General features: G+C 48.2%; 1 protein-coding gene across 1 annotated transcript in view; it reads right to left on the bottom strand.

The window, feature by feature from the left end:
* Positions 1 to 542: 542 nt before the first annotated feature.
* The window catches only part of acap3b (ArfGAP with coiled-coil, ankyrin repeat and PH domains 3b), a 155,432-nt gene continuing 143,267 nt past the window's right edge, over positions 543 to 12,707 (bottom strand). Inside the window, 4 exon segments of the mRNA XM_055659219.1 lie at positions 543 to 8,048; positions 8,307 to 8,417; positions 9,138 to 9,247; positions 11,762 to 11,982. Coding sequence (XP_055515194.1) covers positions 7,901 to 8,048; positions 8,307 to 8,417; positions 9,138 to 9,247; positions 11,762 to 11,982 — 590 coding nt within the window. The 3' untranslated portion in view covers positions 543 to 7,900.

Genomic DNA, 12,707 nt, shown 5'->3' with positions numbered 1-12,707 from the left:
CTTTAGAGAGGATGCAGAAGGGATTTACCAGAACACTGCCTGGATTAGAGGATACTCGTTACGAGGAGAGATTGGAAAGTGTCGGAGGGCGAGGGAAGACTCGATTAAAAGTATGTAACGCTATGAGAGCCATTAATAGCTGGTCATAACCTTTTTCTCAAGGTGGAAATGTCAAAGATGAGAGGGCAAGGCTTTAAAGTAGGGAGGGGCAAAGTTTAAAGGAGATGTGCCGGGTAATTTTATTTTCTGATCGAGGGTGGTGAGTGCGTGAAATATGTTGCTAGGGGTGGTAGTTGGGGCAGAATCGATAGGTGCATTGAAGGGATATGGTTTCATATGCAGGCAGAGGAGATGATGTAATTTGGCATCTGTTCAGCACGGACATTGTGGGTCGAAGGGCCTGTTCTTGTCCTGTTCTAAAATGGGTCTCCAGAGTTGGACCTAGGCTCTCGACCATGTGAGGAGATTGAGCCACAGCTGACATGCACAAGGGTCGCGAGGGGCGGGAGAGGCTGTGAGCCGTGTACACCACAGGGCAGCGGAAAACTAAAGTAATGAAATTCTTCGCATCGGAATTACTCCTGCGAACTTTAACACTGATGCAATGTTTCTTAAAGAGGATATCAGTAACGGACACGGCAGCAAGTGCCAGGATTTAATCTGTCGTAAACGAGCCAGCAAAAGGAAGCAGCACCATTTATTGTTAGGATTTCAAACTGAATTTATTAAGTGTTTCAAAAGACATTAAGAAAGCAGACACAGGTGTAAATTGTACAAAGATATACAGATCCAGAATGTGTCCAAGTACAACATTCAGTACAGATAGAGAATGCACAGGCTCATGACCAAGCAGGCAGTGACAGGGTTAAGTTGCAAAGCTTATTTACAGCAAGACTTGCAGCCTATAGCAATTCTACACTTTTCACAATAATTTTACTTAAAATGCAGGTTTGCACTTTCTACTACGATATCTAACACTCACATACACGCAAAGTTAGCCGTGGTACTTTGCCAATTATCCTTTGGCATCGACTACTAACTATCCAATTGGTCTCCACATGCCCACTCCTCTCCTCCACCCCACCGCTCCCCTGTGTCCTGGGGCAAGGTGATACAGTTTGACATTTATCAGGCTCTCTCCCTCCCCCTGCTCCGCCCCAATCCTGAAACTGCCTCCATAAACAGTGAGGTGGGTGGTGGGTCGACCAATCTGTGACCCTGATGAAGCATCTGGGTGAATCCCTGGGATGGACAACATCATTTCCTGGGCAATTTAACTATTTGTGTTTTGAAGGAAGTAGTGAATTTACGGGGTATTGTGAGAATATTTTGCTTCATTTCCTCTGGAGAAAAGATGGCAACAGAGGCAGGGGGTTGAATATCCAGCCACGCTTACATTTGACCACACGAGTTGGACGTTACCTCCCTCAAGGCTGATGCAAGGTAACAGCTGGGACAAAACTAAAGCCGCCCCAATAGCTGGCGAAGCACTGAGTTTGCCCACTCACGAGGCTGATGGGGAAAACCTGGCACATTCAGAGGGGGAACAACGATGTGTTAGTTGGCAGACGGATAAATCAAAACACTTCAATCTAAACAGAGCGAATGTCGTTGGAAAAGGTTCTTAAAAATCACTGTTTTTATTTATCTGGTTGCCAACTAACACATAGTTCTTGAAAAAACTCCTCCTCATTTACCAGGGGCTTTGGGGACACTGCGTTCTAAATCTTTCCTCCTGAAACAACGCTACGGAATTTTCTTTAGGGTAGCTAGGTTTTTCTCTCATGCACAAATCTAGACTTTCTGTACTAAGTTTGCAGATCGAACCTCTGAGCAATATTGAAAACCAGCAGCTCTTGCATTACAGGTGAAATCTGGAATGTAAATGTAGGGTAACTCGATCAAGGAACGACAGGCATTTGCTAACAGCCATGGACAACCTAAAAACATTGGGAGTTAAAGTGTAAGACCACTGGAGTTCATAAGTGATAGGAGCAGAATTAGGCCATTCAGCCCATCCGCCATTCAATCGTGGCTGATCTATCTCCCACTCCTAACCCCATTCTCCTGCCTTCTCCCTGACATCTACTGAGAAAATCTACTGACATCTACCATTGCGAATGGTATGTTGGCTTTCATAGCAAGAGGATTTGAGTATAGGAGCAGGGAGGTTCTACTGCAGTTGTACAGGGTCTTGGTGAGACAACACCTGGAGTATTGCGTACAGTTTTGGTCTCCAAATCTGAGGAAGGACATTCTTGCCATAGAGGGAGTGCAGAGAAGGTTCACCAGACTGATTCCTGGGATGTCAGGACTGTCTTATGAAGAAAGACTGGATAGACTTGGTTTATACTCTCTAGAATTTAGGAGATTGAGAGGGGATCTTATAGAAACTTACAAAATTCTTAAGGGGTTGGGCAGGCTAGATGCAGGAAGATTGTTCCCGATGTTGGGGAAGTCCAGGACAAGGGGTCACAGCTTAAGGATAAGGGGGAAATCCTTTAAAACCGAGATGAGGAGAACTTATTTCACACAGAGAGTGGTGAATCCCTGGAACTCTCTGCCACAGAGGGTAGTTGAGGCCAGTTCATTGGCTATATTTAAGAGGGAGTTAGATGTGGCCCTTGTGGCCAAGGGGATCAGAGGGTATGGAGAGAAGGCAGGTACGGGATACTGAGTTGGATGATCAGCCATGATCATATTAAATGGCGGTGCAGGCTCGAAGGGCCGAATGGCCTACTCCTGCACCTAATTTCTATGTTTCTATGTTTCTATAAAGGCTACCTCACTGGAGTCTGTGGATGATTTGTGTCAGATACTGAGGGCCTGTCTGTCCCAGAGGCTGGAGAGAGTGGTTAGTGTCTGCTCATTCTGCTGTTTGTGCTGGAGATACTGAGGCCATTCTAACAATGAGCTCTCTTCCCACAGAGGTGACGTGCTGTTCCAGTAGCCCCATTACTGGGTGAGGCTCGGCCTCGGGCTGAGGGGACAGCCGTTAAGGATCGAGTTGGAAAAAGTAATTTTAACTGGAAAATCCTCAGAGTCGTGTGGGAGACGAGTGAGTGTATATTCAATTGTATGGTGGGAAGATAACTGGAATGTTGTGTACAGATGTCAGCATTAAAGGGCCTGTCCCACTTTCAAACCTCTGCCGAGTTTGCCCTTGACTCGTACTCGCAGCATGGTCGTCACGAGGCCATAGGCAGGTCGTGCTGCTAGTCGTAGGCACTCGTGGCATCAAGTAGGTCGGGGCGTTTTTCTAGCCTGATGAAAAATGTCCACGAGTAAAAATGGTGGTGAATCAGGTCGTGAAAGTGGGCCGGGCCCTTTAAGAGGCGCACGGATATGGATGTATGTGCCTCGTGTGCAGCCAGATGCGGATCGTTTATCTTGGCATCATGTGTGGCTGTTCCTGTGCAATATTGTTCTAAGCAGATCTGGATTCCAACTCAACAAAGCCACACTTTATGAACAATGAAGTTGTTCATTTAGTTAAGTTGGTTAATTTGATAATTTACAGGGGAACGGCAATGGTGATAGAGGGAGGGAGCAAGGAGGATAGTTCCCCAGGCTAGGGGGGGGGGGGTCTAACCCTGGGGTCTGTCTGCAAGAAAGGGGTCTGTGATTCAGAATTAAATTGATAACATTTACTCAGCCTGAAATAGTGAATCGTTGATTCTCTAATCGAGAGGGCAGTGGAGGCTCGATAGGGTTTAGAGTCATATAATACGGACACAGTCCCTTTGGCCCAACTCGCCCATGCTGCCCCATCAACACCAGTCCCATTTGCCTGTGCAGGGCCCATAGTTGAGGCCAGTTCATTGGCTATATTTAAGAGGGAGTTAGATGTGGCCTTTGTGGCTAAAGGGATCAGGGGGTATGGAGGGAAGGCAGGGATGGGATACTGAGTTGGATGATCAGCCATGATCATATTGAATGGTGGTGCAGGCTCGAAGGGCCGAATGGCCTACTCCTGCAGCTATTGTCTATGTTTCTATCCCTCTAACCTTGTCCCATACACGTACCTGTCATTTAAATGTTATTGTACTTGCTTCCACTGACTATCCCTTACTTCATCTTTGGATGTTAAGAACCTCTAGAGATGGTGTTAGCGCGGGAGAGCGGCTGTGAGATTAATGGTCAGACACGTGCCGATTAACTCTCTGCCCAAGGCTGATCTCAACACCATGAGGGAGTCAGACTCGGGACCAGGACTGACACGAACATTGAATGACAAAGCAAGCTCCAGCAGCCTGCAGTCCAATCCTGCTTCATTGTCTCTAGTCGGGAGACTTGGTAAACCACTTCAACTTGCTGGTGACATAAATCCAAGATATGGAGGCCAGTGTTTCCCCTATAACGGTGGGCCTGGCCATTAAACAGACCTGAGTGAGGATCAATATCTGGTGGAAGTACTTTACTGAATCAACGTCACTTGATAATGTCTAGAATGCACTGTGGCGCAGCAAGCAGAGCGCCCTCCGTGGTGAGGTCATGTGTCGATGGGAGGAAGGGGTGTGTGGTGAATGTTTGCTCGTTCTTCTGTTTGTGTGAGAGATACTGAGGCACCCTAACAGCAGCCTCTGGTCACCCTGTTACAGGATGTGGAGTCTTTGTAGAGGGTGCAAATTAAATTTACTAGGATGCTGCCTGGAATCGAGGGTTTTAGTTACAAGGAGGGGTTAGATAAACTAGGACAGGCACAAAATGCTGTAGTAACTCAGCGGGACAGGCAGCATCTCTGGAGAGAAGGAACGGGTGATGTTTCGAGTCGAGACCCTTCTTCAGACTGAAAGTCGTGGGAAAGGGAAACTAGGGTCGTTTTGTCTGGAGGCTGAGGGAGACCTGACAGAAGTATATAACATTGAGCCATCGATAAGGTAGACTTACTTGTCAGAACCTTTTTCTCCAGGGTGGGAATATCAAAGAGTAGAGGGCATGGCATTGGGGTGAAGGGGACTAAGTTTAAAGGATATTCAGGGCAAGTTTCTTTTGAGGGTGTTGGGTGCTTAGAACACACTACCAGGACTGGTGGTGGAGGTAGTTATGAGAGTGGCTTTTGGTTGGGACATGGATATGCCAGGAATTAAGCAATAATGACATGGAGGCAGAGGAGATTGGTCTTACATGGGATGATATTCTGCATAGCCCGAGGAACCTGTTCCTGCTCTGTTCTATTCTCACCCTGACACTGGACACAGAATGGCAAACCCACTGAGTGCTGGAAAGGGATGGGGCGTTTAAACATTGGTATACGCAAAATGCTGGAGTAACTCAGCGGGACAGGCAGCATTTCTGGAGAGAAGGAATGGGCGACGTTTCGGGTGACCCTTCTTCAGAGTCTGACGAAGATAGACACAAAATGCTGGAGTAACTCAGCGGGACGGGCAGCATTTCTGGAGAGAAGGAATGGGCGACGTTTCGGGTCGAGGCCCTTCTTGAGACACGTTTAAACATTAGTGTTTTATAGTTCCCTTTTTTTGCCCAAAGGCACACTTTATTTACCAGCCTTGCAACGTGCCTCTCGCATTAGACTACGAAACGATGAGTTGTTTTTTGAGATATGACAATCCAGTTTAAAAACTGTTCCATGTAAAGTACAAGGCAGAATTTCAATTGAAGATTTTTTTTTTTTTCGCTTTTTAAAATTGTACCTGGCTAACGCCAGGTACAATTTTAAAAAGCAAAAAAAAAAAAAAAAAAAAATCTTCAATTGAAATTCTGTCTTGTACTTTACACTCCGAGGCTATCCGAGTCCATCTAACCTCTCCTGTAATCCGAGGCTTAGCGGAAAAATCAAGCACTTTAAAAAAAACCAAATGCAATAAAACAGATCTATTAAGAACTTGCCGTGTGCTCTATGCCAAACAACGGAATAAAAACCGCGCAGATGTGCGCCACGCTGACTAAAAGCTCAGACATTAGGTCTGCACTGGGCCAATACAAAACAAAATGTGTCAATTTAAAAAAATACACTCTATGGTGTTACAAAAGAAAAAAAACACATCTCCAACAATAAACACAGTTTACCTGTATTGGTTCTTTTTTTCATTGCACAATTCCTCCGGGCAATTCATATAAATAAACAATTTAAAACGACACTTCTACTGTTTGTTGCGAGAATTCACAAATTGTAACAGAAAACAATACTGTAAGGTAGGAAAAGTGCACCAAGTTGCTTTATACATATAATCTAATTCATACTCTATTTCATTTTAAATAAATTGTCCCGACCAGAACAAAAACTCCTTTTTTAAATATTTACAGAACTCCCCCCCCCCAAAAAGTGTGATTTTTTTTTTTTTGATGATTTGAGAAAGACTTGTAACCAGCCGATTAAAGGAAATCAAGCATGAACACATCATCTACACACACACACACACACACACAACACCTACTGTACAGGCACCAAGCCAGAATCAGTACAATTCTTTGACAAGGTGAGCTGGTCTGTCATTGATAAATCACCATTCGCACAGTGTCACCAGGGAACTGAGTTACAGGAAACCCTCGAGCTGGATCTCGACGACTCAGCCCCTGGTTCCTGGATGCAGCCTCTCAGTAAAGAAATGTTTGAATGAGCTAGGTTGATATGGCTCCACACCTCCTCGCTCTGCATTTCCACAGATGCGTCATAGAAAAGCTGAATATCATATAAAGTCATATTTAGTTCCTATTTCAAGTTATTCAACGGGCAGTTAAAAATGGCTATTCATAAACTGTTGATGTTATTAAAGTGAGCCCAGTGCAGGATGTTTCACTGAGCTCACTTGTACTAATAAATCTTCCTAATGTGCCAGAATGCATTTTACCCCCGTGACCAAGGTAACGGATTCTGCAGCACCAATGCAGCCAAGTCCGAGTGCATGTTTCTCATCTCAACCCAGCAGTGCCGCATGTATCAGGCTTGCAAACTGGCATCACGTTGCTGGTGAAAGCGGAGAAGGTTTTTTTTACGTTACATTTGGTGACTTGTGAACAGCCTTCGTTTTGAAACAAGTAAGCCTGTTGATTCTGCCTTTCGTTTGGAGACGCAAGGAATGTCAGATGCTTGTTTACAAAAAAAACAGATCTCTGATAGACATTGGGTATCCCGACCTGAAACGTCACCTATCTGTGTCCTCCAGAGATGCTGCCTGACAAGCTGAGTTACTCCAGCACTTTACTTTTTTGTGGGTTACTCCAGCACTTTTTTTGTGTAAACCGGCATCTGCAGTACCTTGTGTCTTCAAATTGAAATCTCCATTCCTGACCTGTCTGTAGGAAGGAACTGGTTCCAGTTTAAACCGAAGATAGACGCATTGCGCTGGAATAACTCAGTGGGGTCGGGCAGCAAAACCCACTGCCGAACCCGCTGAGTTACTCCAACTATGCGTGTCCATCTTAGTTTCTAACCGTATGATTTTTTCCTGTTTCGAGACTGTGAATTCTCCGTTTTTAAGAAGGAACTGCAGGTGCTGGAAAATCGAAGGTAGACAAAAGTGCTGGAGGAACTCAACGGGTGCAGCAGCATCTATGGAGCGAAGGAAATAGGTGACGTTTCGGGCCAAAACCCTTCCGGGTTTCTGCCCGAAACGTTACCTATTTCCTTTGAGTTTCGGCCCGAAACCCTTCTTCAGATCTGGTCGGGTCTGTGCAGGTGAAGTGGCCCACCAGCAGAGATAAGGGATGCCCTGTCACTAACTCTTTCATAAGTTACTAAATTTACAGAGCTCGCACAGTAAAACTGGAAGCTGGCGAAGGCTAGTTATCTGTTCACACAACAACAAAGGCGAGCGCTGTACCTAGTCCTGTTTCACCACCAACGCCAGTGAATGCGGTCATGGGACAAATGTCCCACTGGCCCAGACACCACCCACGAGGAAGGCCCAGTGACATCGCCCGCTGGGGGCGGCCCCTCCTAACACTCGTCTATCTTAAGACTGATAAACTCCTGAATGCACTTCCTGTACTGGAGCTCGGTGGGACTGCTGCTGGGATATTGACCTGGCTGTCCAAACGGGCCTTCTGTCTCACGCATCTCCTCGTTCATCCTTGCCAGTCGCAGCCTGCGGGGGGGGGGGGGGAGAGAGAGCGTGGATTAGTAATCCTTCATCACCGACCTACCCTTAGAGCAAGGGGGGAGAGGGGACGGGTAGGGGGGGACAAAGAGAGGGGGCGAGAGGTGATAGGAGGGGGGGCGGACACGAGGGGGGGGGGGGGGGCAAGCGAGAGAGGGGACGGGATCGTGCTGCCAGGGGTGGTGGTCGTGGAGGCCGATATAACTGGTGTTTGACGCGGCGTTTGGATGGGTAGATGAAGCTTACAGAGTGACGATGTCAGCGTTGGCCGCCTGCACGGCAATGCTGAGCGGATCCTGCCCGTCATCGTCCACCGCGTTCTGGTTGGCGCCCCGCTTGAGGAAGAGGCACACCTGGCTGTAAAGGGGGGGGGCACAAAGTGAGATGACGTTTGCTTCACGCCAACCCTCACTAACATCACACTGCACCAGTACAGCAACACGCAACACAACACACACACACACACGCGCACACACACACACACAGGCACACGCACACACGCACACGCACACGCACACGCACAAATGGTGACGGGCAAAGTTTAAAGGAGATGTGCGGGGCAGATCGTGGTGGATGACTGGGATATGCTGGCTGGGGTGGGGGTGGCGGTGGAGGCAGGTACAACAGTGGTGTATAAGATGGGCACATGGATATGCAGGGAGTGGAGACACATGGATCACCTGCAGATGGAGATTAGTTTAACCTGGCATCACATCCAGCACAGACATTGTGGGCTGAAGGTCCTGCTCCTGTGTATCCCAGGAAGGTGTGAGTTTGTGGGCTAATGCCCTCTGTAAATTGCCAGTGGGATAACAATGAACAGGTGATGGAAGGACAGGATTCTGGATCTTTAAAACTAAAAGATGTTGGAAGTTCAACGTTTAAACAGCTGGGATGCTGGGGGGTGAGAGGAGGGAGTGGAGGTCCCTTCCCCATGGCATCCATTCATGGCTCCTCTTCAGGACAAACGACAAACACATGCCACACTAGAGGCCTGGATTAAACGTCTGACAGAGGATTTCTGCCGTTCCCCAAATTTACTGACGGACTGAGAGAGATGGGTAAAAGGGTCGTTACCCAGTGTGGCCCAGGTAGGTAGCGTGGTGAATCGGGCCACGTTCTCGGATGTCCTTCTGATTCACATCGGCCCCGTTCTGCAGCAGAAACTCACAGGTGACGAGCGATCCCTGGCGAAGACAAAACACATCTGATAAAGGGACGTGGAAGAAGGGACTGCACCGAAGATGGGCACAAACGGCTGGAGTAACTCGAGCACCCGCTTGCCAAGGAACACCCGCTTGCCAAGGAACAACAATAATTATTGTGCAAACAATGGGAGGAGAGAGTTCTGACAAGGTGCAAGTGTCACACAACACAGAGGCAGGCCCTTCAGCCCATCTAGTCCACACTGACAATCAAGCACCCACTTACACTAATCCTCACGGATCATATTCTCCCCACTTTCCCAATCACAGCCCACCTGCCACTCACACTCATCTACACAATAAAGAGCTATTTACACTGGCCTGTACTTCATCAGCTGACTTTTCATCAGCTGACTTTATAAGGTTAAGAGTCTGAAGCTAAGGTGTTAAGAAAACTCTCCCCACGTTTCACACCCCCCCCCCCCCCACAAAAAATCCCTGCCAGACAGACAACCTCAAAGTTTACCAGATGCCATGAACATTAACATCTACACCTAAGTCGGGCCCCCACCCCAGTGTTACACCCATCTCTCCCACCCTGCTTCTATCATGCTCCAGTCCCAGGAGTAGGCCATTCTATCGAGCCCCACGCTTCAATATGATCATGGCTCATCCCCCTCAGTATCCCGTCTCTCTCCATACCCCTCCCCTTTTACAAGGGCCACATCTAACTCCCTCTTAAATATAGCCCCCCCCCCCCAACTACCCTCGTGGCAGATGTTCCAGAGATTCACCCTCCTCTGTGCTTCACATTTCTCTCCCGCTAAAGGATTCCCCCTCTCCTCACCTGTGACCCCTTGTCAGACAATAGACAACAGACAATCGGTGCAGGAGTAGAGGCCATTTGGCCCTTTCTCTCGAGCCAGCACCGCCATTCAATGTGATCATGGCTGATCATCCACAATCAGGACCCCGTTCCTGCCTTCTCCCCATATCCCCAGACTCTATTTTTAAGAGCCCTCTCTTGAAAGCATCCAGTGTTTCACCTCTAGCCTATGTCATTTACTGAACCAAGCGGCCAGTCTAAACTGCCTTCACCTGTATCCATCCATTCCCTCGCCAGGCTGTGTCCCACCCCTACCTCTCTTATCCAGCTTTCTCTCCCCCTACCCCATCAGTCTGTAGAAGGGTCCCGACCCAGAAGATCGCCTGTCCATTCCCTCCACGGATGCTGCCTGCGGGATCCTATAACTCAACGTTAGAAGTTGAAGCCACAGTCTCCGTTTAGTTTATCATCACGTGTCCAGCGGGAAGCTTTTGTTGCGTCAGCAAAGAAAGACAATACATGATTACAATTGAGCCGTCCACAGTGTAGATACACGATATCTTTGCACTAAATGGTGCATCCTTTATCTTTATGTTGAAGAAGGAACTGCAGATGCTGGAAAAATCGAAGGGAGGCAGAAAAGTGCTGGAGAAACTCAGCGGGTGAGGCAGCATCTATGGAGCGAAGGAAATAGGCAACGTTTCGGGACGAAACCCTTACGGGTTTCGGCCCGAAACGTTACCTATTTCCTTTGAGTTTCGGCCCGAAACGTTGCCTATTTCCTTCGCTCCATAGATGCTGCCTCACCCCGCTGAGTTTCTCCAGCATTTTTGCTATCCTCTATCTCTATCTGTGGACTGTGGATGGGTTGATGTGTCAGGTGCAGTCTTTGACTGGGGAGCAAGAACGCAGATGTTTTTTCACTGGACCTCGGCACACGTGACGGTAATAAACTAAACAGAACAGTTCTCGAACGGTGCAATGAGCAGGCAGACAGGCTGTGTGAGAGGGGGAGGGAATGCACAAAACTCCCCCAAAACTCCTGTGCTCATTAAAGGTGAATCCATCTCCATCACTGACACATTCAAACTCCTTGGAACCCACATCAGCAACAACCTCAAATGGAGGACAAACGCAGACCACATCTATGGGAAAGCCCAGCAAAGACTTTTCCATCTCCGACAGCTCAGGAAGTTCAGAGCAAGGTCTCATCTCATGCTCCGCTTCTATACAGCCATCATCGAAAGCATCCTCACTTCATCCATCACAGTCTGGTTCGGCAGTCTCGACTCACTCTCCCGGAAGAAATTACATGGCTGATCATCAACAGAGCATCTAAAATTATTGGCTTACCCCTACCATCCCTTGAATCACTTTACCACAAACGGACATTACACAGAGCCCGCAAGATCATCTCTGATCCTACTCACCCTGCACACTATGCCTTTCAGCTACTGCCCTCTGGAAGGCGCTACAGGACAATTGCCTCAAAAACAAACCGCTTTAAAAGCAGTTTCATTCCCACTGCAATTAACATTTTAAACTCTGTATGGTGAGGAATAAGAATAAGCATGGCCCTTATGTATTATGTAATGCGTCTGTTTGTATGTATATCTATGCTATATGTTTAATGTTTGATGAAATGTTGGAACCTGTACCGAGCTGTACTGATAACAAATTCCACCAGCCTGGCTGTGTGGTCATTAAAATACAATACAATACAAACCCACCCCGATGACAGCCTGGATCAGCGGCGTCTTGTTCTCGTCCTCATCGTTGACCCAGTTGACGTTGGCCCCGTGGGCCAGGGCCTGGGCCATGACGGCCAGGTTGCGGGCCTGAGCCGCCTTGTACACCAGCATCCCGGGATGCAGCTCCCGCACGTCCTCCGAGTCCGAAGCTTCCGGCTCAATCTCCACCTCGCCGCTCGACTCCTCCGACACCTCGCCCACTGTCGACAGAGCAAAAGCCACAGTCAGCCCCTCCCCCTCAGCATCGCTCTGCTCCGGCTTTCTCCCTTATGCCCCCTGGCCCGCTTAGGAAATCCGAACGGAAACCTCTGGAGACTTTGCGCCCCACCCAAGGTTTCCGTGCGGTTCCTGGAGGTTGCAGGTGGTTGCCGGAGGTTGCAGGTAGTGGAAGCAGGTGGGGAGACCGACAAAAACCTCCGGGGACCGCACGGAAACCTTGGGCGGGGCGCAAAGTCTCCAGAGGTTTCCGTTCAGGTTTCCTAAGTGGGACAGGGGCATTACTCCCCACCATGTGGCGCAGGTGGAGTTGCTGCCCGGGTTCGATCCTGACTACGGGTGCTGTCTGTGTGGAGTTTGTACGTTCTCCCCGTGTCTGCGTGGGTTTCTTCCAGGATCTTCACTTTCCTCCCACACTCCAAAGACGTACAGGTTTGTAGGTAAATTGGTTTGGTATAAATGTAAACATTGTCCCTAGCGTGTGTAGGATAGTGTTACTGTGCAGGGATCGCAGGTCAGTGTGGACTCGTTGGGCTGAAGGGCCTGTTTCCACGCTGTATCTCTAAACTAAAGTACTACAACCAGTCCGACTTGAAAAGCCAATTACCCCACAAACCTGTACGTCTTTGGAGCGTGGGAGGAAACCGAAGATCCTGGAGAAAACCCACACGGTCACGGGGAGAACGTGCAAACTCCGTACAGACAGCAA

The sequence above is a fragment of the Leucoraja erinacea genome, chromosome 30 (assembly GCF_028641065.1).
Source record: "Leucoraja erinacea ecotype New England chromosome 30, Leri_hhj_1, whole genome shotgun sequence".
Taxonomy (NCBI): domain Eukaryota; kingdom Metazoa; phylum Chordata; class Chondrichthyes; order Rajiformes; family Rajidae; genus Leucoraja; species Leucoraja erinaceus.
This window is presented reverse-complemented; position numbering and strand designations above follow the sequence as displayed.